Source organism: Carettochelys insculpta, chromosome 17, assembly GCF_033958435.1.
Source record: "Carettochelys insculpta isolate YL-2023 chromosome 17, ASM3395843v1, whole genome shotgun sequence".
NCBI lineage: Eukaryota > Metazoa > Chordata > Testudines > Carettochelyidae > Carettochelys > Carettochelys insculpta.
The window spans coordinates 17,752,761-17,778,858 of record NC_134153.1 but is presented as its reverse complement, the minus strand read 5'-3'; the positions used below and the strand labels follow the sequence as shown (position 1 = coordinate 17,778,858).

Genomic DNA, 26,098 nt, shown 5'->3' with positions numbered 1-26,098 from the left:
GACGCAATACTCCAGCTGAGGCCTAACCAGAGCAGAGTAGAGTGGAAGAATGACTTCATGTGTCCTGTTCACAACACACCTGTTAATGCATCCCAGAATTATGTTTGCTTTTTTTGCAACAGCATCACACTGTTGACTCATATTTAGAAGGGGCCTCTGGAAGAAGGACTTCCTTCTGGAAGTCCCCCCCAGGGCCACACTTCTACACGGCATTTTGGAATCCAGAAGAACGGTCTTCCAGACTCCAAATCATGTGACATTATGCTAATGAGGCACAGGGAATTTGCATCCGCACCTCATTAGCCTCTTTTGCTCCTTCGGAAGTGGCCTGTGTAGAAATGGCCATTGATGGGGAAAACCTGACCACACTGCAGTCAGAAGGATTTCTGCCATTGATTTCCATGGGGACATAATTTCATTCAGAGTCTGGTCTTGTCATATGCATAAAGAGTCATTAAGAGATCAAGAAAGACCTCAGAAGACTATGTGACTCAAGAGTTACAATTAAATTACCTAGCACATGAGATAAGCAAGCTAGAAATAGAAAAGCATATCTGAAGAAGCAAGAGTTACTAGAAGAATGGATTTTCTGCCTCTTTCTCTTCTCATTTTGTTTAGAAGAGGGACTGAATTGAAAACATGTTTTGAACCAATTATTTGATGTTTGAAGCTGCCTGCACTAATACTTGCAGTGTCTGCACTCGTCGGGTAAGCTAGTTGCCAATCAGTTGTCAGCAGAGGTGGGAAAAGTACCCAAAAAGTTACTTGAGTAAAAGTGCAGCTGCTTTGAGGAAAATGTACGTAAGTACAAGTCACCAGGGTCCCTCTGGAAAACTGCTTCAGTAAAAGCGCACAGGTGCATGCGCGCAGACACACGTCACATCTAGATTGTACTCAAGTATCCAAAAGTGACCACAACTTCACTTTTACTCAAGTAACTTTTTGGATACTTTTTCCACCTCTGGTTGACAGCTCCTAAAATATAAAGATTTACACTACTATATTGGGACAGATATATTTAATTATATTTAGACATATCACAGTGACAATATTTATTGTATTTGAGCATATTTTAAAGAGAAGGAGCAGGTGAATTTGCTCAAAACATTGCAGAAAGGAATCTTTTATCTCTCTCTGTTAATAACAGGGGGAGGAGATCCACTGTTCCATTACAAAGAGGAACTTTCTGAAGCTCATATTCCTTCCTATGGGTTACTTTGTGAAGTCTCTCAATATCTGGCTAAACACCACAGAGTGAAACCTCTGAAAACTCAACAACTTCAACTCCCAAACTGCACTAGAGAATTTTTCTTTTCTTATGACTCTCTCTTTAACTTGTAGGTACTTGAGCGAGTGAAAGAACAAGCCTTTCCTTCTGACAAGCATTTTGAAGAGAACATTGATTCCTCTCATTCCTTGCAATTTTAGTGTCTCTAACAGCCTCCAAAATATCACAGAATGCTTTTTACTTATAGAACCACCACCTAGTGGAAGCATTTACCTGGACATCTTTTATTTCAGCTTGTATTACTAGCCTCTATTTGACATCATTTCTGTAACACATTACAAGGTCAACATAGCAATTAAATACTATTCTGGTAGCAGACGCGCCACAAGTGCCCAAAAGGCCCCTGGAATGCGAGTTCCTTCTCATCTATAAACGTCCAAGAGGTAATTAAATGTCAGTTCAGCTCCCCTGAGATGTTCGGACAAGTGTTAAAACTTCATTTCAACCACTAAATTCGCCAAATGACGGAGATGATTATGCCAAATTACAAAAGGATTTTTAAAAATTGCTAACATACTCCTCAAAAACGACCTGTGATTCCATCTTACCCGATGCAATCACTGTGCTGGCCCACAGGGTGTTCTCTATGCTTAGGCTTTCATTCACCGGAGGGTCACTGTCCTCCTAAAACAGATAAACAGAAAGCATTGAAACAGCCCACTGGATGCATTCTTCACAGGATGAATTAAAGGTTGCGGGGGGGGGGAGAACATCCTGAGCTTATGAAAACCTTAAAATCTTAACCCATACTGCTTGGGCTAGAAACACAGGCACTCAAGTGTGGAATGAAAGTCTGGGGGCAGGGGATACCCTTTTCCTGCAAAAGCAGACCCTCTCCAAGTTAGAAACAGGATTCTGGGATTATAACACTTAGGCTTGGTCTACACTACACTTTACAGTCAACTGCAGATATGCAATTCAAGCTCTGGCAATTGTATAGGTAGAATTGATGTATCTGCAGTTGACTGTAAGGTCTGTCCTCACTGAGGGATGCTGATGGAAGAAATTCCTTGTGAGACTGCTGACCCCAGAGAGATCGATTTCGTGCATTTGTACCATATGTGTGATATAGAATTCCTGGAAGATCGACCCATTTCCTGGGAACCATAAATATGTTTTTCACCAAGACATGCCACTCACTTTTGCCAAAGGATTGTATTTCTGCCTTTTTGGGCAAGCTATCAGTGAAATTTCTCCATTCACAGGTTAAGCCTCAGAGTTAAACCACAAAGTGATCAGTATGCTAGATTCAGTGTTCTTTTTCCAGGGATCAGGATGTCAACTCCCCGGCTCTGTAGCTGTCCAAGCTGCTCACTATTCAATGAAAGGTTCTACATCCAGTAAAGCCAATTAAGGGATCTCCCCAGCAGCCATAGGATGATGAGATCATAGTCTGTCACTTTAAAATAAACTAATGTTGACAGGCAATTCAGAAAACGACCTAAAAACTCTCAGGGCTTTTACGAAGCTGCCCATACTCCTCTAAGCACAAGGAGCGGGGATCTTAAGTAATGAACCCATATATGATTATGCATTCATCACTATCCCCTTCCGCAATGAGCAAGGAAAGAAGACTTTGGGCCCAAATGCCTAATGCATCTCTTCTCTCCAATTCCTCACACGCTGCACTGACAGAAAACTTAGCTTTTTAAAAATGTCACGGTCTTGGGACAGAACAGACAGTTGGAGCTGCATGTGTACTGGGCCATATGACCCTTACAGACTGCCACACTGACTCCTACCAACTGTGTGTCCAGGGGAAGGGAGAACCAACTAACACAGAATAAGGAGTTGATGGGCAGATTTACCTTCTGTACTCACATAGCTCTGAACGGTAAGTTCTCTTTCAGTCTGACTGCTTGTGTGGTTGGCCAACTTCTCTGTGGAACAAGCATGCTTCTTACTCTACATTGTTGCCCACAACTCATTCCATCTGGATAGGGTACTTACTGCTGAGTAGTCTGCTGTCTTTTGTTTCTAAGGCAAACCCTAGATGAACTTAAGATTTTATTTAACACATGGGTGCATATTATTTAGAAGAGAGAGGGATGCCTATTAACCTGCTTAGTATATTTGTACCCAGCAACATTTGAGCATTTCTCCTGAAGCAATATGTAAATTGCTTCCAAGAGTCAACATACTATTTAAAAGTTCCGTGCAGCAAACACTTATATCCAACGGTTAAAACACATCAGTGGACTTACTCTGGTGAAGGTCCCCACAAAATTATGTATGTCAATATTGGGTTCTTCTGCATATACGTAGGATCGGACTTGAAGAAGGTCCTGTAGAATAGACATGTTACATTGATAGTTAAAACATACTTAGCCCACAATATACAAAGCTTTTAAGTTTCCAATTATTTTATGAATAATATTCCTTTAAGCAAATGACAAAAGACACTCCGTGTACTCCTATGGCAAATCTCTGAGCTGATGAAGACAGTTGAATCATTACAATAGCTTTACTGGAATAGTCTTGCCACAGTTGGAGTTTCCCAAATGGACATGTACAGAGACTGCTGGGAGTTAGCAAAATTTCAAACTGAATAACTAGTTTGATTTACTACACATCTAATAGGCTGTGAAACAGCTGCCAAGGCGGGGAAGAGAGAGAGAGAGAGCACTTCTGAGCTTTGGACTTTAGATTAGGTCGACCTGGCTTCCAAGGGTGAGCAGACAGACATGTTTTTAGCTTGACTCAAACTAGTATGCAAAAAAAGAGTGGTCTGAATGCATCAATATATGCAACAGTTGGGAGCGGCTCTCTAAATACAGGGAGTTGGCCAGGTTTACACCCAAATGGCTAGCCTGAGCTTCCAACACAGCCACACTGCAATTTTTAGGATGCTATGTGGAGTGAAGCTGAAGTATGTTTGTCTACCAGTACCAGGAAGCACCTGCCATCTGCTACGTTGACATATCCTGAGTTCAAGACACTAACGTGTATCATAGGGAACAGTCCTACAGTGTCATACAAAAAGATGTGCGAATACTGCAAGTCATTTTGACTGCTAATGTATATAAGTACATATGGTCTTAAATGGCTGCTGAAGAATTTTTTGTAATTGCAGGGGTTCTGGAACAAAAAAATATTACAGTTGGCACACTAGCAAGACAGAGGCACACAGCACATTTTGTTTACATAAAAACAATATATGAAGCTGGAGGATTTTGGAAGACACTTAGCCCTCAATGGTTATATAAATTGTTCAGATGACAAAGAAGAATAACCATGATCTAAACCATGGGTGTCCAACCTTTTGGCTTGCCTGGGCCCCATTGAGTAAAGATAGTCTTGGGCCGCATACAAAATATATAATATAGTTAATGTATATAAATCACATAATAATGTTAAAAGTTTACAATCTTGTGGGGCCACATTACTAGCTGTCCAGGGCTGCAGGTTGGACACGCCTGATCTAAACATTCCTTTTATGAAAGCAAGTAATGGCTTAAGTGGCAGGAAAAGTTACATTATAAGGCCACATGATGCGCACTCTTGAAGAAGAGTAGAGCTCAATAAATGGAAAAGGGAATGAGAGAAATCAGGAAGTTCATTGACATGAAGGAAATGGACCTTTCTGTAATAAATTACTGGTTGGTGATTTTCATATATACCAAGCCCCCATTTGATTGGCTCCTATTTCAAGCCAGTTCTTTGGATGCTCGCTCAATAATTCTATATAAGTTTTCCATAGGAGTCCATCAATATAGCATCTGAACACTATCAGCCTGTCTCTTGAAGTCCCCAGTAGAATTCACAAAGTCCCTGCTACTCTCTCCTCCCTGGAGAAAGGAAGTTCTAATGTCACCTCTTTCTAGTGCCAAACTTGTCTCAAAGCTGCATACTGCATGTTGACAGCAATACTTCATGCTGCACAATGGTGGCTGTATATTTTACAGGATATAATTTAACCACAGAACAGTGGATTACTAGGAGTACATTTCAGATAAAGCATTACATGAATGCTATTTGTACCCAATTCGCTTTCTCTTCCAATACTAATTTTATGATCACTGCCACAAAGCACAGCATGCTACTTATGCTTTAGTTTGTCTGTTACCTCCATTTTTCAAAATCTGAGAACCCCGATCTGCGTGAAGTGAGAACTGGAACAATAAAAATTACATTTAATTCCTACACATCCTGAAGAAAACCAATAAATAAATAAATAAATAAATAAATAAATAAACAAACCCAACAAACCCCTCTCTCCCTCCCAAAAATATCACAACCAATCACACATCCTTGACCTTGTGGATTTTTCTGTTTCTCAGAGTGAAAATATTGGCAAGAGGACCAAGCGTGTGAAGTCTTCAATTCTGATTCCCAAATGACAATTATTTTGCATACTGTGAAAACCACACAGAACGTACATTTTTTCCCCCTTTGGCAGATTACATACACTTTCCGTTATTCAAAACATACAGAGAAATCATTAAAAAAAAAATCTTACAGAAGCAGTGGGTAATCTCTGAGTGCAGGTAACTGGCAGACGCAGCTTCCAGTCTGTCTCCCCATCTAGCTGATCAGTCCGGAGGAAGCAAGATCCTGGCAATATGCAACATTTGTTAATTGTCTTTTTAGCTTTATGGTAGGTACACAGGCAGTGCATGGAATTTGTTCCTGAGATAGGACACATTTCTTCTTATGAAAACAACAGTAGCCTTTCAGAGAAATTTAGATGAAAAAATTCTTGAGACTCGAGCTACTTAATAAGCCAAGACTAAAGAAACAAAATAAATTTTTAAATAAGTTACATGAAGGGAACAAATCGAATTGAAAAAACAAATGCAATTTTTAGAGGCTAAAATAACTGATACCTAGAGATGTTTGGATACAGTGCTGGATGCGAGGTAGGGCATATACTATGTATGTAAATGTTGGTTTGAATTGCAAATGCTATGAATCTGGCAACAATTTAAATGGACCACAGGAAAATGAGTATGATTGTTTTAAAGGAATAGTGCTCCTGGCCACTCTTCATTTGATAAACCATATTACAGATGTATTAGGTGGAGTGCCTAAGACAGGGAAGCCATGTTATTCTTGAAGAGTCAACTATGCCTTTGCTTTCATACTACAAAATACAGTAAATCAACATACAGTCAACCTACTTTTAAGCCTTTCGACTCAACAGTTAACCAAACATGCCTACATTTCAGCAAGCCACAGCTGAATGGTAATTCCAAATATGTATCTATTGATCAGCATAATGAAAGCAACTGTGTGATTTCAAAAACTGTGCCTCAACCCAAGGGTAATCTAGTTATATCCTTTAATTTTCAAAAACTAGCAGAACATAACAAACAAAACCCACAACAAAGAGAAAGGCATCCCACCAAGCCTCTGCAGTCGCCTGCTTTCCCCAACTCCTAAAACTGTATAATTTCTGTTACATTTTCAAAGGATTTTTTTTCAAATAACCAAAGGAAGGTTAATGGTTATTTTCATAATTAGTTCCAGATGTTTACCATTCTTTTCTGACGTCCTCAGGAAGATCATGTCAGCAGGGACCCGCTGGTTCTGTTACAAAAAGAAAGGCGGTTATTGTGCATACACCTATGCACATGTGTGTAACCCACTCCCTCATGGCACAAAAACAGGGGTTTTTAATAAAAAATATAATTCTTTGTCCAGTTGGGGTTCAGCATTTATTTTATTTTGAATCTTAAAACAGGATCTCTTCACTCTCAATGTGCTACTTCGCTGCAGAAATCCAAAAGACAAAGGTATTAGGAGCCAGCTCCTATTGCTTTCAATGGAAGCTGGCTCAGTCTCTAGGTTTTCAAAGAACTCATCCATTCACTCTGGAGCGTCTGAAAGAATCGCGTCTTAGGAGCATAAAGCCTGTACTGGCTTCCTTCCAAGAAGCCATATGCTATAAAAAGACACATACATTTGCTTTCCTTTCACACAAGTTCTGTTTACCTCTCATCTGTACAAGAGGACGATTATATTACTGCTGATAAACATCTACAGAGACAAAAAGTGGAAGTCTCTGCAACCCATCCTCTAAATAAAGGGGCAAGATGATACATGAACAATTCCTTAACCCTAAACAGGGTCATATAAAGTACATTGTTTTCAAATCCTGTCAAGAACAGACACTTGTAATACTGTGCAAAGAACTTTCCACAGAGTTTCATACAGGGATAACATATTTGCACATGCAACATAGGTACCGGCTCAGGGCAATGTGTCCTGGTATATTCAAATGCTCACTCATAAATGCTTGCATGTGCACATTGCGTTAATGCACTTGGATTAAGAATTTGGCTTACTAGAAATGTAGGACCATGTGGGGGGTTTATCTTGTGTCACAGAGGTAAGTTGGAACCTCAGATCATAGGCTTCTATAGAGAGACTTTTTTCAATGTCTAAAAGCTGAGAATTATTTCATACATTTTAAAATTATGGAAAAGGGAACAAATACTCGGAGAGATGATTAAAGACCGCCACTAAAATCCAGAACTCAATTTTAACCACTGTCAAATACTAGAGACATGACAGATACTAGTGAAATATTCATATTGATTGTGTGAGGAAAGTATTTTACAAATTAATCACCCCGTCCCTGCATACATACAATTAACACAAATCTACACAAACCTTTTCAACAATGATAAGATCCCCTACTTGGATACTAGAACTCTTCACCTTCACAGTTCCTGGAGAAGTGAAACAAATTTCAGAAGGTTACAGACGATATAGTGTACACACACACACACACACACACACACACACACACACACACCCTGATGTTTAGCTAACAGTTCATCAAAGCTATATTGGAAACTGTTTGGGAAAACTTTAGATTGGTTCTTTTGAAGGTGGCCGGTAACAATTCTATGAACATGCAGAGCTGATACACATTCCTACTGCTACTTTATGCTTTAAAGTGGTAAAGGACCATGTTTTGTTGCTGGAGATCTTAGGTTCAATCCCCAGTGATAACCCAGCAGGCTGAAGTTATTCTATTCTTTTCATAGTGCTTCACTTCTACATACTTAAAAACGCTTTCAAAGCTTCTGTTAAACAGACTACCATGCCACAATGAGAAGGTAACAGGGAGCTAAGAATTTCTGGTGTACCTTTCCAGCGAGGTGGGTGGAAAACTGAGGCTTAGGTCGTGAATATAGTACATAACCACAATAAATTAAAACAGACACATCAACATTAACTCATGGTTCATTTCCTTTTTCCATTTCCACCTTATATTGGGCCCAATTCTGCAGTCGTTCCTTTGGGTCAATGAGAGATTTGCCTGAATAAGCACTACAGGATATAGCTCCTATCAAGAACATGTAAAACATTTATTCCTTGCCACTTTCAAGCATTTGTACCAATCATTTTAACCCAGAGAATGAATTTAACAATTGGCTAGTAATTTTAAATCATTAGCCAGCTCTAGATATGGCTTCTCATGGTGAGTAGTGATTTATTATCAGTTAATTTGAACTCTGCTTTACGTGGCTGCCTCCAATACTCCCCAAAAGCCTCTAATCTGGGTAGAAAGAGGGCACCTTTTAGGAGTTCATGCCAAGCTGAACCCCCAAATGGACAGCACTCCTACTGTAATTTGCACTTCATTGGCTAACTGGCCAGCTACCAGCGGCAGAAAGTGGGTGAAAAAAGGGGGGAAAGAGGGAAGGAAATTAGCAGAAAGTACAAAGGTCACTGGGATTTTACTACTTGCAGTCCCTTCATTAGCATCCCTCTCAGGCTACGCTTCAGTGTTTCTGCTCCAAATTAACAATGAAAGCCATTCTAAGCTCCCCAGCAGCCTGCTGTTTTGGTGACACACTGCGTCCTGAACAACAAGCCTCACCACTGTTGCTAATAAACACAGACTTCCTTACGTGCTTTAATTACAGCTACAAATTATAAGCAGTCAAGGTCCATTTACAAATATCTCGTAGGTCTTCACAGATCAAGTTTTAGCTCCTGAGAATTGTAGTTAACTAAAATAAACAAAATGCATACTGGGCTATTGAATCTGTGGCTAGCAGGGCAGGCAGCATACCAAGGGATAAGAGCATATTACCTTTCCATAGAGAGGCTCAAAGGAAATACAGCCCATCCAAAACATCATTTCTAGCCCCTTTTGCTGTGTCCTAGTCAACATGATACATTATGCCACTAAAATGCGCTGGCTGGTCATCTCTTTCCTACTCATATTGTCATTCATGGAATAACAAAATACTGGTAAATATTCTACTGTACAGCAAAGAAAGTCCTAGGCAATGCCTTCTCATAGCCCCAGAGGTTCCTAAACCATGGTGCACAGCAGTGTTCCCTCTAAGCTGAGCTCTTGGGCGGCCACCCAAGAGAAATTCAGGTGATGCCCAGATGACTGGCAGAATGTCCACAGCTTGCAGCATGTGTTTCTATTGATGGTACATACCTGCACGCCCCTTGCCGCACATAACAAAGTTTATTACACTCATGGATGGAAAAAATTAGAGGGAACACTGGTGCACAGAGCACTTAATGCGGTGTGTGTGTGAGTGAGAGAGAGAGAGAAAATAACTGGGTGGTCAAAGTGGGCTGATCTCCTCATTTCCAGCTTCTAAATTTAACTGAAAAGCATATAAAAATACTTTGCATGCTCTGCTAGCGTCAGTTTTTCTTGGGAGCTACAGAAATGTTAGGTAATCATGAGCAGGAGGGGAAATGGTCTGTGGGACTGCAAATGGAGAAGTGTTAATGAGACAAGCTGAATTAAAACATGTTTCACACTCAGAAAAAACTTTGAAAACCCCTGCACATCACTACTTTTTAACTTCCATCCCCATCACAGATATTAAAAGCTTTACAGGACATGACAGCACAATCGGCTACAAGTAAATACACTGTGGTCATTATTCGTGGTCTCATCCCATAAGCATCTCAATTTTTGCACTTTTAAGGAAAAAGAGACGATGACCAAAAGAAAAAAAAACCACTCAAAAGGAGCATTTTGAGTAGATACGCTCCCTCCTTTTTTTAACTAGTAAAGCTAATTTTCTTTACCAACTGAATTCATGCCCCCCTCATGGATGACATCTTATGGCAAACACCATATGTCACACTAAGACGACAGGACCAGATGTTTCCTTTGACTCAGTACTCCCATAAACCAATTTACTAAAATTAGTTTTATTTTAATCTTGGGAATTCCACAGGGTTTTTTTTTTTTTAAACCAGCTACCAAATACTGGATTTTTCCTTTGCATTTGAAATATCCAATAACTCAAATGCTTCAATATCTCTCTCATTATTTCTCTACTGTGGTGAAAAACAAGATATTTTACTATAAACATATGGAGGTTTTTATAAATGCACAAAAGAGTGATGTTTTCTGACAAGCCTCAATATACTTGGATTTTAAAACAATCCACATTTAACAAGGATTAAATTAAAAATCCTTTAAATGTTATGTTTTAATCCTCTGTTTTCTGAAGTTAATTAGGATGCATAACACAAAATTCAGATCACAATCTGAAAAAAAATGAGGTTTTTTTTTTTAAAACAGTTTTACTTTCATTCTCAAAATATGAGACAGGACTTGTTCCATTTTCCTGAAACAAAGCAACATGTATGTCCCTTTTTGTATGCAAAAACAAATACCACGCCCTCATGTTTCTTGATACTATTTTTTTGATGTACCCTGAAACATGCTATTTGTGTCTGATAAAAGACAGAAAATGTGCATGTTACTGTGGAAATATTTCAGTCCAGCACACAGCTACCGGCTTTTGAATTTCCACCAGATAGATACACAGTGTGATAAAAACATTATTATGCTGATTATTTAAAGTGACAAACATGCAAACAAGAGGAAATGTCTTTCAGGGCCTATATGGAGATTTGATATGGGATTTCCCCAGACTTTATCATAGCAGCAATCAAAACACTCTTCATTGAGAATTAAATATTGAAGCCAAATGTGTATGCAAACAAGTCAAATGCAGCCTAGAATCAGACAGCTTGTTTTGATCCCTTCCATTAAGCTTTTGGCTTATACAGACAAACACTATATAAACTGTGGAGCACAGCAGAGAGGAGTTGGGAAAATATTGTTTTTATATGGCTGGTAAATGCCAATGACCTGTATTATAAGGAGCACCCCCTTGGTAGGAGTTCTTTTCACATTTCTTACTATTTTTATAGCTTCTCTATTGTGCTTTGTTGCCCAGGGAAGGAGGAAAAAGTGAGAGAAACAAGAACAATTCTGGGACTGTAAGCAAAGACCTTGTTCTCTTTCAAGCAGAAACTCAGTTTGCAGATTTCATAACAAAAGTAGTCCTGTAGGTTTGTGACTAAGGGACCGAAATTTGATTTTTGTCCATTACAATCCTAACAACTTTCCTGTAAAACATACCCTAAACTTAAACTTTCCAGAAGTTTGCTGATTTTAAATAAAATGTTGAAGGGATCAAAGAGGAAACAATAGCAACTCATTAAAAAAGGAAAAACAGGCTCAGTAATAACTGCTCTTACACAGAATAAAGGATCCAGACTTCTATAGTAAGGAAATAATGGGTTTATTATATTATTACCGTGGTTTGACTACCACATTCCAAATAAGAAGTCATCCAAAGAGGATTCTCACTTTTGTGCTATTGAGAAAGCAGGTGACTGAACCTTACAGGGGTCTCTAAAAGGATGCATTAAATCAAAATTGGCTAATAGGAAACAGCACCACAAATAACTGGAGAATACCAAAGCTGCTGCACTAGGGCATGCTGTAGAGTTATGTTTGGTTGGTGAAATAAGTTGTGTTTGGAAGTGCGTTAACAAAGAGTCTGTTTAAGAGAACAGAAAACCCAGACCTCTGCAGAGAAAGAACTGGCAGGAATTCAAATCAGAAGAAAGATGCATAGAAGAAGAGAAGACGATGCTAATTCAGAAAAGCACCTAAAAGCCTCTTTTAAAGTCCATCTCTCTTTAAGGAAGACGTAAGCATGTGCTGAAGTGTCACTAACTAAAGTCGCGTCTACACTGCACTTAACATCCACAAAACTTTTGTCACTCAGTAGGGTGTGAACACACACACACACACACACGCACGCACACACAGAGCAACAGAAGTTTTCTTGCCTAAGTGCTAGTTTGCACAGCATGTTGGCAGGAGAGCTTTTCCCACCAATACAACTTACCATTGCTTATTGGGGGTGGTTCACGTATGTCAATGGAAAAGCTCTCTCCCATCAGCAGAGTGGCTACACAAGAGACCTTACAGTGAGGCAGTTCTCTCAGTACAAGTCTGTCACCTTAACGTCTCAGGTCTTGATATAGGTGCAAGTTTGTGGCTAACTCTGACTAAGCCATACCATCAGGCAGTAAGGAGAAGAGAGAAAAACTACACAAGAATCCTCAGTTTTGTAGCAATTCAGAGAGATTCTACAGCAGAGATAAGAAAGTTCATCAAGAAATTGTCATGAAAAATTATTTCTGCCATAGTTATACCTAACTCCAGGAGACTCCTGGAGTCAGCTAGAAGTTTTGTCCCAAGACATAGTGAAGTGGAGGAGACTTGTAGATGATCTATGCTCCACTCAGAGTACAAGGGTTTAAGTAGTATAGTTATCCCTCAAGCATAGCTGTGTTCAGTTTCACTACTTATTTTCCTTCTCCCATCCTGATGGTGATCTATAAGGGCAAAACTGCCCTGAACTAAAAGCACACTGAAATATTTTAAAAGCTAAGTCACTGGTACTGTCTCTTCAACTGCACTTGTCAACATGATACACTTTTGTTATTTGTATGATGTTATCTGTACTCGCCCCAGCGATGGACCATAACTTCTCATGCTATACAAATATCCAAAAGACAATCCTCACACCAAAAAAACTATAATCATAGTATGTGGAGTTTTGGTAAATTAAACTAAAATTAACTAATTAAAATCAATGGTATGGAATCCTAGAACTGGAAGATACCTTGAAAAAGTTATCCAGTCCAGTCCCCTGCACTCAGGGCAAAACCAAGCACCATCTAGATCATCCCTGACAGCTGTTTATCTAACCTGCTCTTAAATACCTCCAGTGATGGAGATTCTACAACCTCCCTGAACAATATATTCCAGTACTTAACAATTCTGAGAGTTAGGAAGTTTTTCCCAATGTAAACCTCCTGTTTTGGAATTTAAAACTCTAATACTAGTGTTACTGGTGATTTTCATACACTTGGATCCTGCTTGACTGAGGTGTTGAACCTTTAGTGGCTGGTGGCTGCTAACCAAGGCTCTGAAAATTGCAAGCTTCCTTTTCTAGTGAGTGGTATGGTTTAACTCTGTCCCAAAAATGTTATGCAAAAGCTTTTTCAGAAAGTTCAGAGAATCACCACTAAATGTACCAAATGTGCATTTCAGCCTTACAATAAGTAGCTTTAGGAGTCTCTCTGTATAGTCTGTTCTTCTGACTGAATTACTGTAGGGTCATCATTGTTACCTCACCAAATATATATTTTTTTAAATTAACAGAATGTCTTGTATTATATACTAGTGCCCAGCTGTCACCCCACTCACTTTCTTTCAAGAGTTAGTGAGGTTAAGGATTGGGGGCGGGGGGAGAGAGAGAGAATCATTCATGGGAAATGTAATTGCAATATGAAAAGAACTCAGAAAAGGTCAGGCCCCTTACAGATCAATGAATAGAACACAGAAAGCAACTCTTTATACCTTTAAATAGATGTAGTAAACCCCTCTCTGAGGGGACTTTTGCTGGTTGCCAAGCATTTTAAATGTTGTAGTGAGAACATGTTATTAAAAGGGGATTTAATATTCAGCAACAGCAATGGCTTATTCCACAGCAGCCTCAGTTTCTGGCCTATGAAGTATGCATGAATTAAGCAATTACATGCAAAAAGACTTGATCTGAAAATTTTTACATACATGCTCAGAAAATTGAGAGTGGTTTTTTTTTTAAATCTAATAGGACTGCACCCTCAAATAAGCTACTTAGTTTCACCTTACTCAATTTACAATAAATAAATAACTAATTAAAATGCCCCTGGCCTCACTGATATTAAGCCAGCACTGGCAGCACCACCCTCATTAAAACTATTGCTCTTCAGCTAAAGCAGGATTAAGCTTCTTTGTTAGGCATAATATAGATAATGATGAGAACCAAAAAATCACACCACTGATACTTAGGGTACACTGAATTTTTGAGAAAGTTTGAAGTTAATCTATCCTGTAGGTTAACTGTCTGGAAATGACCCTATTAAAAAGCAGATCTATTGCCTATTTTACTTTTTGGTTCATCCACACTTATAAATGACTTTAAAGCCTGAACTATTCACAGTTCAACTCACAGACAGTCAAGCAAATTATGTTAAAAATGCACAAAAATTTATTAGCAATATCCCCAGACAATGTTTCTATCACTGACATGAAAACCACATTAGAAAAATATTAGCTGAATGTCAACATGTAACATTTTTCACAACAAAGCACTGGTGTGTAACAGACTAACGTGAGGATTTTTTTTGGCAGAGGGACTCAGATGGTGGGGGCAGGGATATGGATGGTGTGTGCCCAATAGAGTTGAATAGAAACTGAAATCTGATATGTACCTAGATGACACACACCAAGATATGCAAGAGCAGAGGTCTTTTACTCCTGCACACTTCACAGCCTGCAATGCTTTCAAACCTCCATTTCTTTCGTATGATCACAAATACACACATAAAAATTAAATTTCAGGCTGCTGAACCATTCCACAAAATACCTAATGCCATCATTACCATTTAAAAAATGTAAGCATATTAAAAACCAACTGGAAATAATGAAATGGCTCACACACATTTTATTTTCCCTTCTCAAACATAAGGTTTAATGATAATATTAACATCTTAACAGTCACCTTATATAGCACTAATATATATATATATATATATATATGAACTCCTGCAACATTTAGGTCATTAATTATACTCTTTACATAGATATAAGAAGAATAAAATTAGTAATGCGTATGTTGAAAGTGTTCCTAGTAAGTTTAGTGGAGTCACAGCTAAGGTAACATGCAAACTGAATTTTCATGTGATAATCAACTGCATGTATAAAGTGTTAGGGGTAATAATGGATATGTATGTCAATTATCTTAACTAATTATGCTGTGTCCTTCCAAATGCCCTGAACATTGCTGGAATAGACCCCTTGCAACTTCATCCGTTGGATCTCTCTTTGGCTAGCTAGTGTCTGGAAAGCTTTTTAAGCCAAGGTTATTAAACCATTTAAGTAAGTAACTGTCACCAACAGCCTGCAGTTTTCTTGTTTCCTTCCATTATCAAAGGTAATGCTCCAGTTGTGTATTTTGTAGGAGGGTTATAATTACTTCAGCAACTTATTAAACACTTGTTTGTGAAAATCATTCACTGCATACTGCAAAGCCCATTATTTCCTTCCAGGCAAGGAAACATAGCTGGAAAGCAAAAACTACCAAAAGACAAGCATGGCTACTCATGTGACTAAAATACGGTTTTGAACCCCTACATGACAGTTACCATAGGCCTAGCTTTGCCTTTCATTCCTTCTATCCTGTCACCTCCTGCACTTGGATCTGCCTCCCCTTCTTTGGCCACCAAAATACCTCACTTCCTCTAAAGAGGATTATCAATAAATGGCCTCATGGAAGCAATCAGCCAACTAAAGGCTCTACAGTAGAGAAGGGACAAGGATCATTTGTTTTCATTTTGCAAAAGCAAACTGCAAAGCAAGGTGATTCAGTTCCAGGTTCCCCTGCCTCCTACACACCTTGGTGCCACCAAGACAATGTCAGGGCACAGATTTTACTAGGGGTCATGATCTTCCTGGACTGATGTAGCCACACGTAATTTAAAAGTATGGAAAGGAACTACATCTTTCCATTCAGGCTGCACAGCCCCCCATACAGCATCACACACCCCACAAATAGAATACTGAGATTCTGAACACTTGGCACACAATGAGGCCTGGAGTGATTTGAATTAACTTGCTCATTCACATTTGCTCTTGATTTATGTCCCAGGGAACATTTAATAACTGCAGCTTCAATTGTAGTTATGCAAGAAGTGATCTGCAAGCCTATCGAGACTTGCAGATGACTCTCTAGGGCTAAAAGCAACAAAGCGGACATTAAGCCACGTGCCACTATGCCTGTAACCCTCGCGTCCTCCTTGAACTCTGCTTCCCTGACTGTCAGCAACATTTGATTAAGTTGCAGCCCCTGCTGTTCCAGCAGTCTGCTATAGGATACAGTGGGCAGGGGCAGAGAGCTGGAGCCAAAGAGCTGACCTCTTGCTGTGAGCTTGCTGTAGATCTGGGAGTTTACTTCCTTGTCGCGTGTGTAACATCGGATCTCCTCCACTGCCTCGCGAATGATGGTAACTGCAAGCACAAAACCCTAAAGTAGGGGAGGGAGGGGAAAAAAAACGAAATGGGTAAGAGGACAGAAAACATTGTCTGCCTGAGATCTGCATAAGGCACTTACTGACCAATGCCCATGCCCTTATTCCATGTTTTCATCTAGCTTCCCTGGCCTTAATAATTGCTTAATTATTAGGAGGATGGATGCTGTACAGAATCTTGATAGTAAGATCACAATACACTTACATTTTTAAAATGTAGTTTCATTTATTGCCTTTCTGAGCTGCTTGCCAGCCATATCAAACAATTTATCCTCACAACACCCTCATGAGAGAGGGAAGTGTTACTTACGTTTTACAGGCAAGAACTCAGGCACACAGAGAAAAAGGCCTGGATCCTAACAGAAATTTAGGGGCATAACTGGGTCTACAGGTAAATCTGAGGTCAACCCAGCTACGTTGCTCAGGGCTTTTGAAAAAAGTTCTCACCTTGAACAATGGAGTTCAGTTGATCTAACCTCCCAGTGCAGACACAGCCAGACTGATGGAAGGATCTGTCCATTGATTTAGTTCCTGCCTTTTGGAGAGATGTATCACCTACGCTGATGGAAACCCCTTTCTGTCAATGTGAGAAATGTCTATGCTACAGTTCTACAGAGGAATAGCTGCAGCGCAAATCCATTGGACGATTTGGACCTATGTGGCTTGCCCCATATCACACAGGAAAATATTGCATTGCCATACCTCTCAAGACCTTCTTTTGTGCTTTAAGCACAAAGCCATCCAAGACAGTTTATCTAATTTGAGTCCTGATCCTACAAACATACACATGCCTAACTTTATTACCACGAGTAGTGTCTCAAAATTAATGTGACTATTCACAGTACTAAAGCATTGGCAAGACTGAGGCCTAGATCCTTCTCTTCTGTAAATGTAAGGAACTATTTCAGTTCCTCCAGCACAAAAAGCATGCTCATCATATATGGCTACCTCTACACAGCGAAGTTATTTTGAAATAACTAACTATCTTAGCGTGTACACAACACAACTGGTGTTTTGAAATAATTCTGAAACAGTGGTTAGGTTATTTCAAAATTGGTAAAACTCATTCTACGATGAAAAGTGTCTATTTTGAAACAGATGCTGTTAAGACAGGAAATAGAGCCTATTTCCAAATAAGTTCATCCAATGGTTATATCTTGAAATAAGCTCTGTGTTTGTTTATGCCGTATTTCCAAATATCTAAGTGTTATTTCAAAATGCATTTCTGTGTATAGCCACATTATTTTGAAATAAGCTATTCTGGAATAGCTCATTCAAAATAAGGCTGCTGTGTAAAGATGCCCATATTCTTAGACCTATCAAAGTGTAAAAGTGCTCAGCCTGAGCAACAACCTCTGTGGGATATTGTCATAAATTCATTTTATACTACACATTATTCAGCACTGATTCACTGCACTGTTAAATCTGGCATGTCAATGAACAGAGTTGTAAGTGCTTGACACTCTGAAAATTCATATCACAGAATCTTGTAACCAGCTGGCAGCTCTCTCATCAACCAATGCATGTTAATTGTCCAATCAAACTTAATTTTGATTGTCTAATAACATGATGTCGGGTACAACTGGTAGTGTTAACATATTTTGGGCCTAAATGAAAATATAAGACACTTTTCTCTAAATTAAAAAACATGTTTTCACACAAAAAAAAAAGGGAGGAAAAAAGAAAAATTACTACCAGCTCTGCTATGGAGAAAAGAAAGTTTCTACATTCAACTATTGAGATAATCTCATTATTTTCCACAGTTTCACAGAGCTCCAATTAACAGGAATTATATTCTTATAGTAGGAGAGAATATACATCCATAAGGCTTAGAATTGCTTCGATAATGTAAATATGGCATAGGATACATTCAAACTCCAGAAGCTAGAAAGTAAATAATATACAAGATGATCTTTTGATAGAAGCATTTCACCCCAGAATAGCTGGGGCCAGTAAGTGTCACTTTGGGCCATGCAGAGATTTGTCAGTTGGGTGTCTGACAAACAAAAACGACCAAGCTTCTCTGCCACTTCATCTCAGAAACTCCTGGATGTTTTTAGAAAAAGGAAAGAAAATCTGTGGCCTATTGTTAGCTTGCTTGGTAGATCAGTAATCTAAAATGTTCTAGTATCTGAATTTCTCACAAAAATATTCCCACATGTACTGCCTCACTATGCCACCATGTATGTCATTCTATCCCAAACATTTGTATTAGCAGTCAGTAGTGAACAAAGACCTTTCTTATACTATCTGGAAGCTTATATGCCAAATCCTAATTGCTCATCTGGCCTAGACAATGAGCTGATAGAATTCTACAAAAAAAAAAAAAAGTGGGGAGGATGGAATGAGGGCTTGTTCAAACTAGTTTGTGACATGCTCACTTTTTGTAAACAAGGCAAAAACAGTCTTGTCATAAGCATATGCCAGAATATCAGTTCCTCCAGACTTGAGGTTGACTACCAACAGAGTTTTAGTAGCAACTTCATAATATTCTTTAATTTGGGGGGTATCGTTTTGTTTTTTTAAACTCAATTATGTTGCAGTAAGTTTAATGGAAATCATTTTCCCAATCAGTTGGAAACAAGGAGAATGTTTTATCATCAGTACCCCAGGAATTCTACCACCAGTGACTTTCAAAGAGCAGTCTGAAAGTGTAGTCTTTAAAAATCACTCTGGATTGCTGCTTATTTTAAATGATGTCTTGCTTCCTACATGAAAAGCAACAAATTATGTCCAAGGATTTCTAAAACTGTCAGAAGATTGATTCTAGCTAACTATAGTTCATTTGCAGCCTGCTGAATGAAGGCAGATGGCCACACAAGTTTAAATAATAACTTCTGTTATTGTGACATTTAATTGGATTGGTCATTGAAAAAAATAGAGAAATCCCTCATCCACAAGTTTGTTAACTTAGTGACAGGGTTGAAAAGAAATTCATTTAAGCACATTTGACCTAAATCAAGGGAATTGCTGGCTAAAATATCACAGCAAGGTGAAGTTACATGCCTTGTCAAACACCATTAAGCCTAAATTAACACCTTCCAACTGCAGTGAAAATGTACCTTACCGCTCCAGAACAAACTCATTTTTAGTTCTTATTCAGACTTTCACAATGCCACCCATCCAGCCTAAAGGGGGGAAAATGTGAACAGCTTTTCCTGTACCAATAATCCAATCTAGCCTTTACCAGCACACAAGTATCCACAGATGGCATACCTGAAAATCTGAGGTCAGAGTGTGGGTTGTGCATATAAGCAGAGCTGGATGAAAGCAGCATGATTGGCTAGAAATGAGAGTTGAATGTACTATTCATCTGGAGCCGAACAGTCAATGTGCTTGGGCAGTAAAATGAGTGATCTGATGTGGATATAGGTGTTAGGTTGCTTTAAATGATAATTTCACTATTTTTAGTTTGTGTATACTGGAGATGAAATGTACTTGAGCAATTTTAGCTCAAGTTTATTCATTTACTAGTGTGTTTACTCAAAACCTGGAAGTATCTAGCCCTGGTGATTTTCTTTAAATATGTTGCCTTTTACTATTTGTTTTTGATGAGTTGAAATCAAAATGGGAAACTGAAGAGTAACTACATTGCACTCTTATTCCTTGGGTTTTTTCCCAATGTGCAGTTAAGTTTTCCAATAACATGCAGCCATTGCTTGGGGTGACCTAAAATCACCCTTGGAACATCATCAGCACTGCTGAATACTATCATAGGAAAAAGAAGTGCAAATAACACCTCCAGTTAATGATCTGAGAAATTCAGGAACCAGATCACAAATTATCCATATTGAAAACATGTTAGGATAGATGCCGCTGTACTTTTGGGGAGTGAAGACTATATCAAAACCAGCTTTTATATCTCATCTGGAAGACTTTACTTTCAGTAGCACAGTGGCATTCTAGTAGAGTTCCTCCAGTTGTTCATGACAAATAATGTTCATTATATTGTAACCTTTTTTGGCAGATCATAAATAATTTGTATATTGTCCCTCATTTTTCTGATTGTTCTAATTAGCATGTTGCTAAACAGGTTTGCATATGAACTATAAGGCGTGTCATTTGCTAATGTTTTCTTTGGACTACAAGAAGCACATGATTGGTTAGCACAGAATGCCTGTATCCAAGGGTATCATAAATGGAATTATATGAGCTCCCTGATGGTGTTCTCTTTAAATAGGCAAATAAGGGATGAATAATTTGAATTGTACTTTCAATGTAAATAGTCCGTGTGATGATAATTTTTGCAAAAATGGTGTAGTTTGGTCAATAGGTTCACAAATACCCATGACTTCCAGAATATTTCTGGACAGTGAATAGAAATTGTATTTGCTGCTTGTACCCATTAATTATTCTTAGTATCGTTCAATTAGCTTACGCCTTAGCATAATGCTGAAACAATAGATCAGCTCCCCATTCCTTCTCCAAAGGAAAAGTGCCATCTCACTAAATTAGAAAACCAAATTCTTGCAAAATCTCAGTTTTTCTTTAGCATCCCTTATAATTACTGGTATTACCTAACCCTGCTTAACTTGTGCGCTTTAATGAGATCACAGTGGGCAGTGGCATGACTGAATGCCACGTTACCTTACTGATCAAGTATCGGAGGGGTAGCCGTGTTAGTCTGGATCTGTAACAGCAACGAAGGGTCCTGTGGCACCTTACAGACTAACAGAAAAGTTTTGAGCATGAGCTTTCGTGAGCACAGACTCACTTCATCAGATGCTGGTCTTGGAAATCTGCAGGGCCAGGTATAAATAAGCCAGAGCAATCCCCACCCTTGCTCTGGCTTATTTATACCTGGCCCTGCAGATTTCCAAGACCAGCATCTGATGAAGTGAGTCTGTGCTCACGAAAGCTCATGCTCAAAACTTTTCTGTTAGTCTCTAAGGTGCCACAGGACCCTTCGTTGCTGTTACTTTACTGAGTATTCATTTAATTGTTTTCTGGAACAGAGCATAAAGTGGTGTCAGAATGAAAACTTGTGGGCTTAGATTTCAACTTCTTAATCTGTTTTTATTCATGGAAATCTTTCCCAAAAGAATTGAAATTTGGCTTTTTAAGAAACTTGGTCCAGGAGAAACCTCCTCCCATCCATCTTCAGAAATTCAAGCTGGGTCCATGCTAGACCTCAAAGTTGATCATAGATACACAATTCCAGCTATGGCAATTGTGTAGCTGGAATCACTTATTTATGATCGACTTACCTGGCCACCCTCACTGAGGGAGGTCGATGGGAGGAACCTCTCTGGGAGCTATGGTGGAGTTATGTAACCCTGAGAATGCAGGGGGAGAGAGACTGATTTCTAGTGCCCAGCAGCACTGCTCCAGGGCCACTACAGCACGGCTCTGTCTCCAATCTCCTTCCCACTAGCAGAACTGGTATTACAACTGGCCTTTTTGTGAACTGTGAAAGGAGTTGAGGATGTTGCGGGGTCAACTCCTTGTATATCTCTGGTTCTCCTGTAGGAAGTGAAAAGGTGACAAACCACAGAGAGATATGAAATTAACGGCTTCCTCAGAATTCCATTCTAGTTTATAGCCTACATATAGGCTTTGAAGAACTGTTTTTAAAATGATAAATATTTTTAGCCTGCACACACAAACCAAGAAAAGTCCATTGACAACACAAACCTATACGCAGTCAAATTAAGAAAAATAATGCTTGAGAATGTTTGAATTTGTGCATGTAATGACAATTTGTTAATTATAAACCTTTAACTTTTTGAATCTCAAACTCTATTGCCATTAAACCATCATTATCTGGCACCCTCATTGATCCCTTAATTTACCACAACTGGGAAAAATTGTTTAAATGCTTAACTCAGTTTTGCACAGCTGTAAACACAAATGGATAACTGATAAAAACTGAAAGCATCCATATTACTCATCATTTATACGTAACTTAATTCTACCAAACCTATTTACAGCTAAAGGTGGAATACATTTAGAAAATGTGATTTCAAATAGATGACTGTGAGGGTTTAAAATGTAACAAAGCTTTGGACCCGAGGGCATGTCATCTAGATGTTTAGAAGGAATAAAGACCAAACAGAACCCTAATATTTTAATGTATTGTTAAAAAGGAATCCTGTCCCGGGAAAGAAGATGAAGACTAGTACTGTGCACATATGTTTGAACAGGTGCTAAGATGATTCCCAAAATTACAGAACTTGGACCCTTATTCCAACCGAGAACACTTTGGAAAAGCTGAATTGACACAATAGGAATAAACGAGGCCAACTCCTCTGAGGACAGACACCCTGTGCCTCTCTTCCTTAGAATATTTTGAAAAAAGTTAAAAGTGTGGAGACAGAGTCAGTAGCTACGGTTCTTCTCTTCAAAAGTGTTTGAACAAAATGTCTTAGAACTAATTTGCATAGGACAAAGTCCCGTCATGATTTAAAACTAGTTGACAGAAATAAGGTAGGAATAAAATTCTGGCTTCTTAGAGTGGAAATGTTTAATCAGCAGCTCCTGCAGGGATCACTAAACCCCACTCAGCCCCAAGCTGCTCCCTCCTTGTCCCCTGGCTTAAACCTCACAGTCAGCCCCAAGCTGCTCCCCACCACGCTACCTCAAATGAGCAGTCGTGTTCCAGTGCGTTGCTGCTGCTCCCCCCACTACTCTTTCTCCAGACCGAAGCTGCCTCCTCCTCCTCCATGTGGCTCCCCGCTACCGCCACCTGCAGTGCAGGCAGTCCCTACCTTGCTGCACTAAACTAATGGAACTCAATGGGAAAGCAGCAAAGTTCCTCTGAGGAAGCTGGTAGCAGAAAGGGGACCTGGTTCCTATGCACACGAAGAGATACGGGGCAGGGAGAAAAGAGCTAGACAGAAAATATTAAGGAACTCTGCAATAAGGGAGTTATTCACCACTTCCAGCAGATTTGAGACTGAAATGAAGGCACATGGAAATCTTGTGGCTGCACCAAGAGACCTGCCTAACAATTTCAACAAGAGATGGAAAAATCCATTTCAAATAGTTACCATCCCTTCCCAAAAAGGGCAGTGAAGTTGGCTTTCTGACTTTTTCCAACCTCAAGTGAAATATATGCCTGGAAAAGACCAATAAGTAAGTATGTAAGTAAGGGAGTGAGTGAGTGAAAGAAAGGAGACAGAGTGAGAAAGAAAAAAGAAAGAAAGAGTGGGTGAGTGCGGTGGGGACGTGGGGAATTCAAGGGAAAGCATCTGTGCTCTGAACGAATAGGAATATATTAGGGTCTCAATATTCACGAGGGTTCTGCGTTGAAACCCTCATGAATGCTGAATTTCACAAATACAGTACTAAATGGCAGCCGGTCCCACCTGAAACCCGGCTGCTGGTGTTCCTCTCTGAAGCCCCGGGGAAGCGGTGGCTGCCGGCGCTCCCTAGTCGGAGCTCCGGTGGAAGCGGCAGCTGCCGGTGCTCCCTAGTAGGAGCTCCGGTGGAAGCAGCGGCTGCTGGCACTCTCCGTCCTGAGCTCCGGTGGACGCAGCAGCTGCCAGCGCTCTCTGCCCTGTGCTCTGATGGACGCGGTGGCTGCCGGCACTCTTTGCCCCGAGCTGTGGTGGAAGCGGCGGCTGCCAGCACTCTCTGCCCCGGAGCCTCAGGGAAACGGCCGCTAGCAGCTGCTCGCAAATACCGGAATTTGCGAACCTCAGGCTCGCAAACGTTGAGACCCTACTGTAAATAAAATGTAACATATACATGTGTATTTTGTGAAACTAAAAATTTACTCTTTTAAAAATCAGACTGTTGACCCTTCCAGTGGTTCTAAGCTAAAATATTTGGTGGGACTGCATGATTTGCTTTCATTGCACATGTGGTCATTTTCAGTGGTTTGAGCATTAGCCTGCTAAACCAGGGTTATGAGTTCAATCCTCGAGGAGGCCAAGAGGTTTGGGACAAATAAAAGAAAAAAAAAAATCTGTCAGGGATGGCATTGGTCCTGCCAAGACGGCAGGGGACTGGACTTGATGACCTTGCGAGGTCCCTTTCAGTTCTATGAGATGTGTGTGTATTAAGGTCATTTTAAAAACTGCCCTTTGCTTCAGCTGGCAAGTTTTTGTGAACTCCCACTGACTTCAAGCCCTCTTCTGGAATGCTGTGCCTGTGCAAAACACCCCAGTTCATACCCTCCTTTTTCACATTTAGCTTAGCAGCTTTTATCAATGCTCACAAAGGCCCAGAAGACACTTACTGTGCTCTCCACTTATTCTCTCGCTTTTTCTAAGTGTAGAAATGGGCCACTTGCCCCAGTGATGGATATGGCTAGTGGCAGCTGTGTAAGAGGCAAAGAATTCTGCCCCTATTAACTCAGATGAAGAGAGTCTAAGTAGCAGTTCTATCATATGTTAATGTCAAACCCTTACAAAATTAATTTAAAAGCAAGAACAAGCATTTACACTCAGAACATTTAGAGGGCAGACTTCAAAAAATAAGCTGCCAAAAAACCCTGTGAGACACAGAATTACTTGGATCGGCGAGATAAGAAAACAAAGGACATTTTGTACTCAAACACTGAAACATTATTCAACAAACAAACCATAGTTTACCTACCAAGGGAACCCAATACGTGTAGAGTGCACCAAGCCTCATTTCGGGGACGAACTGAGAGCAGGCCAGAAGCAAGAAGTAAAGATTAAAGAAGTATTTGAACTGGTTAAACAGCACCTACAAAAGAGAGAGGAGGGGACAGGTTAATGGAGATCTCAGAGTTATGCATACTGAACTAGAGATAAGAGACGTTCACTTCTGCTCGCTCCCATCATGTCTAAATCTTAAGTAATGGTAGCAAAGTAGTGCAGGAAATATATTCCAAAGGGTCATCTGAGTGACTATGGCATGCACACAAATGTAGCAGATTCTGCACACATGTATATGGATTTCACTTTAAACTTTTGACAAGTACCACTCAGAAAAATGACAGGAATAATAGTTAGTGGACACTTACCCAACACTGTTTTGCCTGGAAAAAAAGTCTCCTAAATATATTATTCAAATACAATTTTAACTTGAACTGGGTTTGAAAGTAGCTATTCTGTTCTTTGCACGTGGAAGCACCACCAGTCAGAATTCTGTTTCATCACGGGGTGGTTTTGCTTTTTAATCTGGTGACAGAGACTATGACATGAGCTAAAACCACAGGATCTGGCCAGGCATCGCTCTGACTATGTAGTCAGAGGGAAGCCTGGCAATGGAATATAAAACAGATGCTGCTAAGGATGAAGGCTAGTTGCCCTGCTGCATTTTAAAGGAGGCACTGAAGCCAACAAGAACCCATGCCAGGCAGCAAGGAACCATAACAAAACACGGTCCACAGGTGGGCAACAAGGTGATGTCCAAAAATTCCCCCAATCTGCTTACCACCTGCTATTTAGCTCTCCCCAAGATGTTCCCTCCACAGAATATCTTCAGAGATGCATTATTTCCTTAGGAAATTCTCTT

General features: G+C 39.7%; 1 protein-coding gene across 1 annotated transcript in view; it reads right to left on the bottom strand.

Annotated features, from left to right (window-relative positions):
* ATP9A (ATPase phospholipid transporting 9A (putative)) overlaps nt 1-26,098 on the bottom strand; it is a 116,630-nt gene that overhangs the window by 64,764 nt on the left and 25,768 nt on the right. The window contains exons 3-9 of the mRNA XM_075011621.1: nt 25,211-25,324; nt 16,557-16,665; nt 7,904-7,962; nt 6,766-6,817; nt 5,748-5,842; nt 3,493-3,573; nt 1,837-1,912 (exon numbers count right to left, since the gene is read on the bottom strand). Coding sequence (XP_074867722.1) covers nt 1,837-1,912; nt 3,493-3,573; nt 5,748-5,842; nt 6,766-6,817; nt 7,904-7,962; nt 16,557-16,665; nt 25,211-25,324 — 586 coding nt within the window. The remainder of the gene's footprint in view (nt 1-1,836; nt 1,913-3,492; nt 3,574-5,747; nt 5,843-6,765; nt 6,818-7,903; nt 7,963-16,556; nt 16,666-25,210; nt 25,325-26,098) is intronic.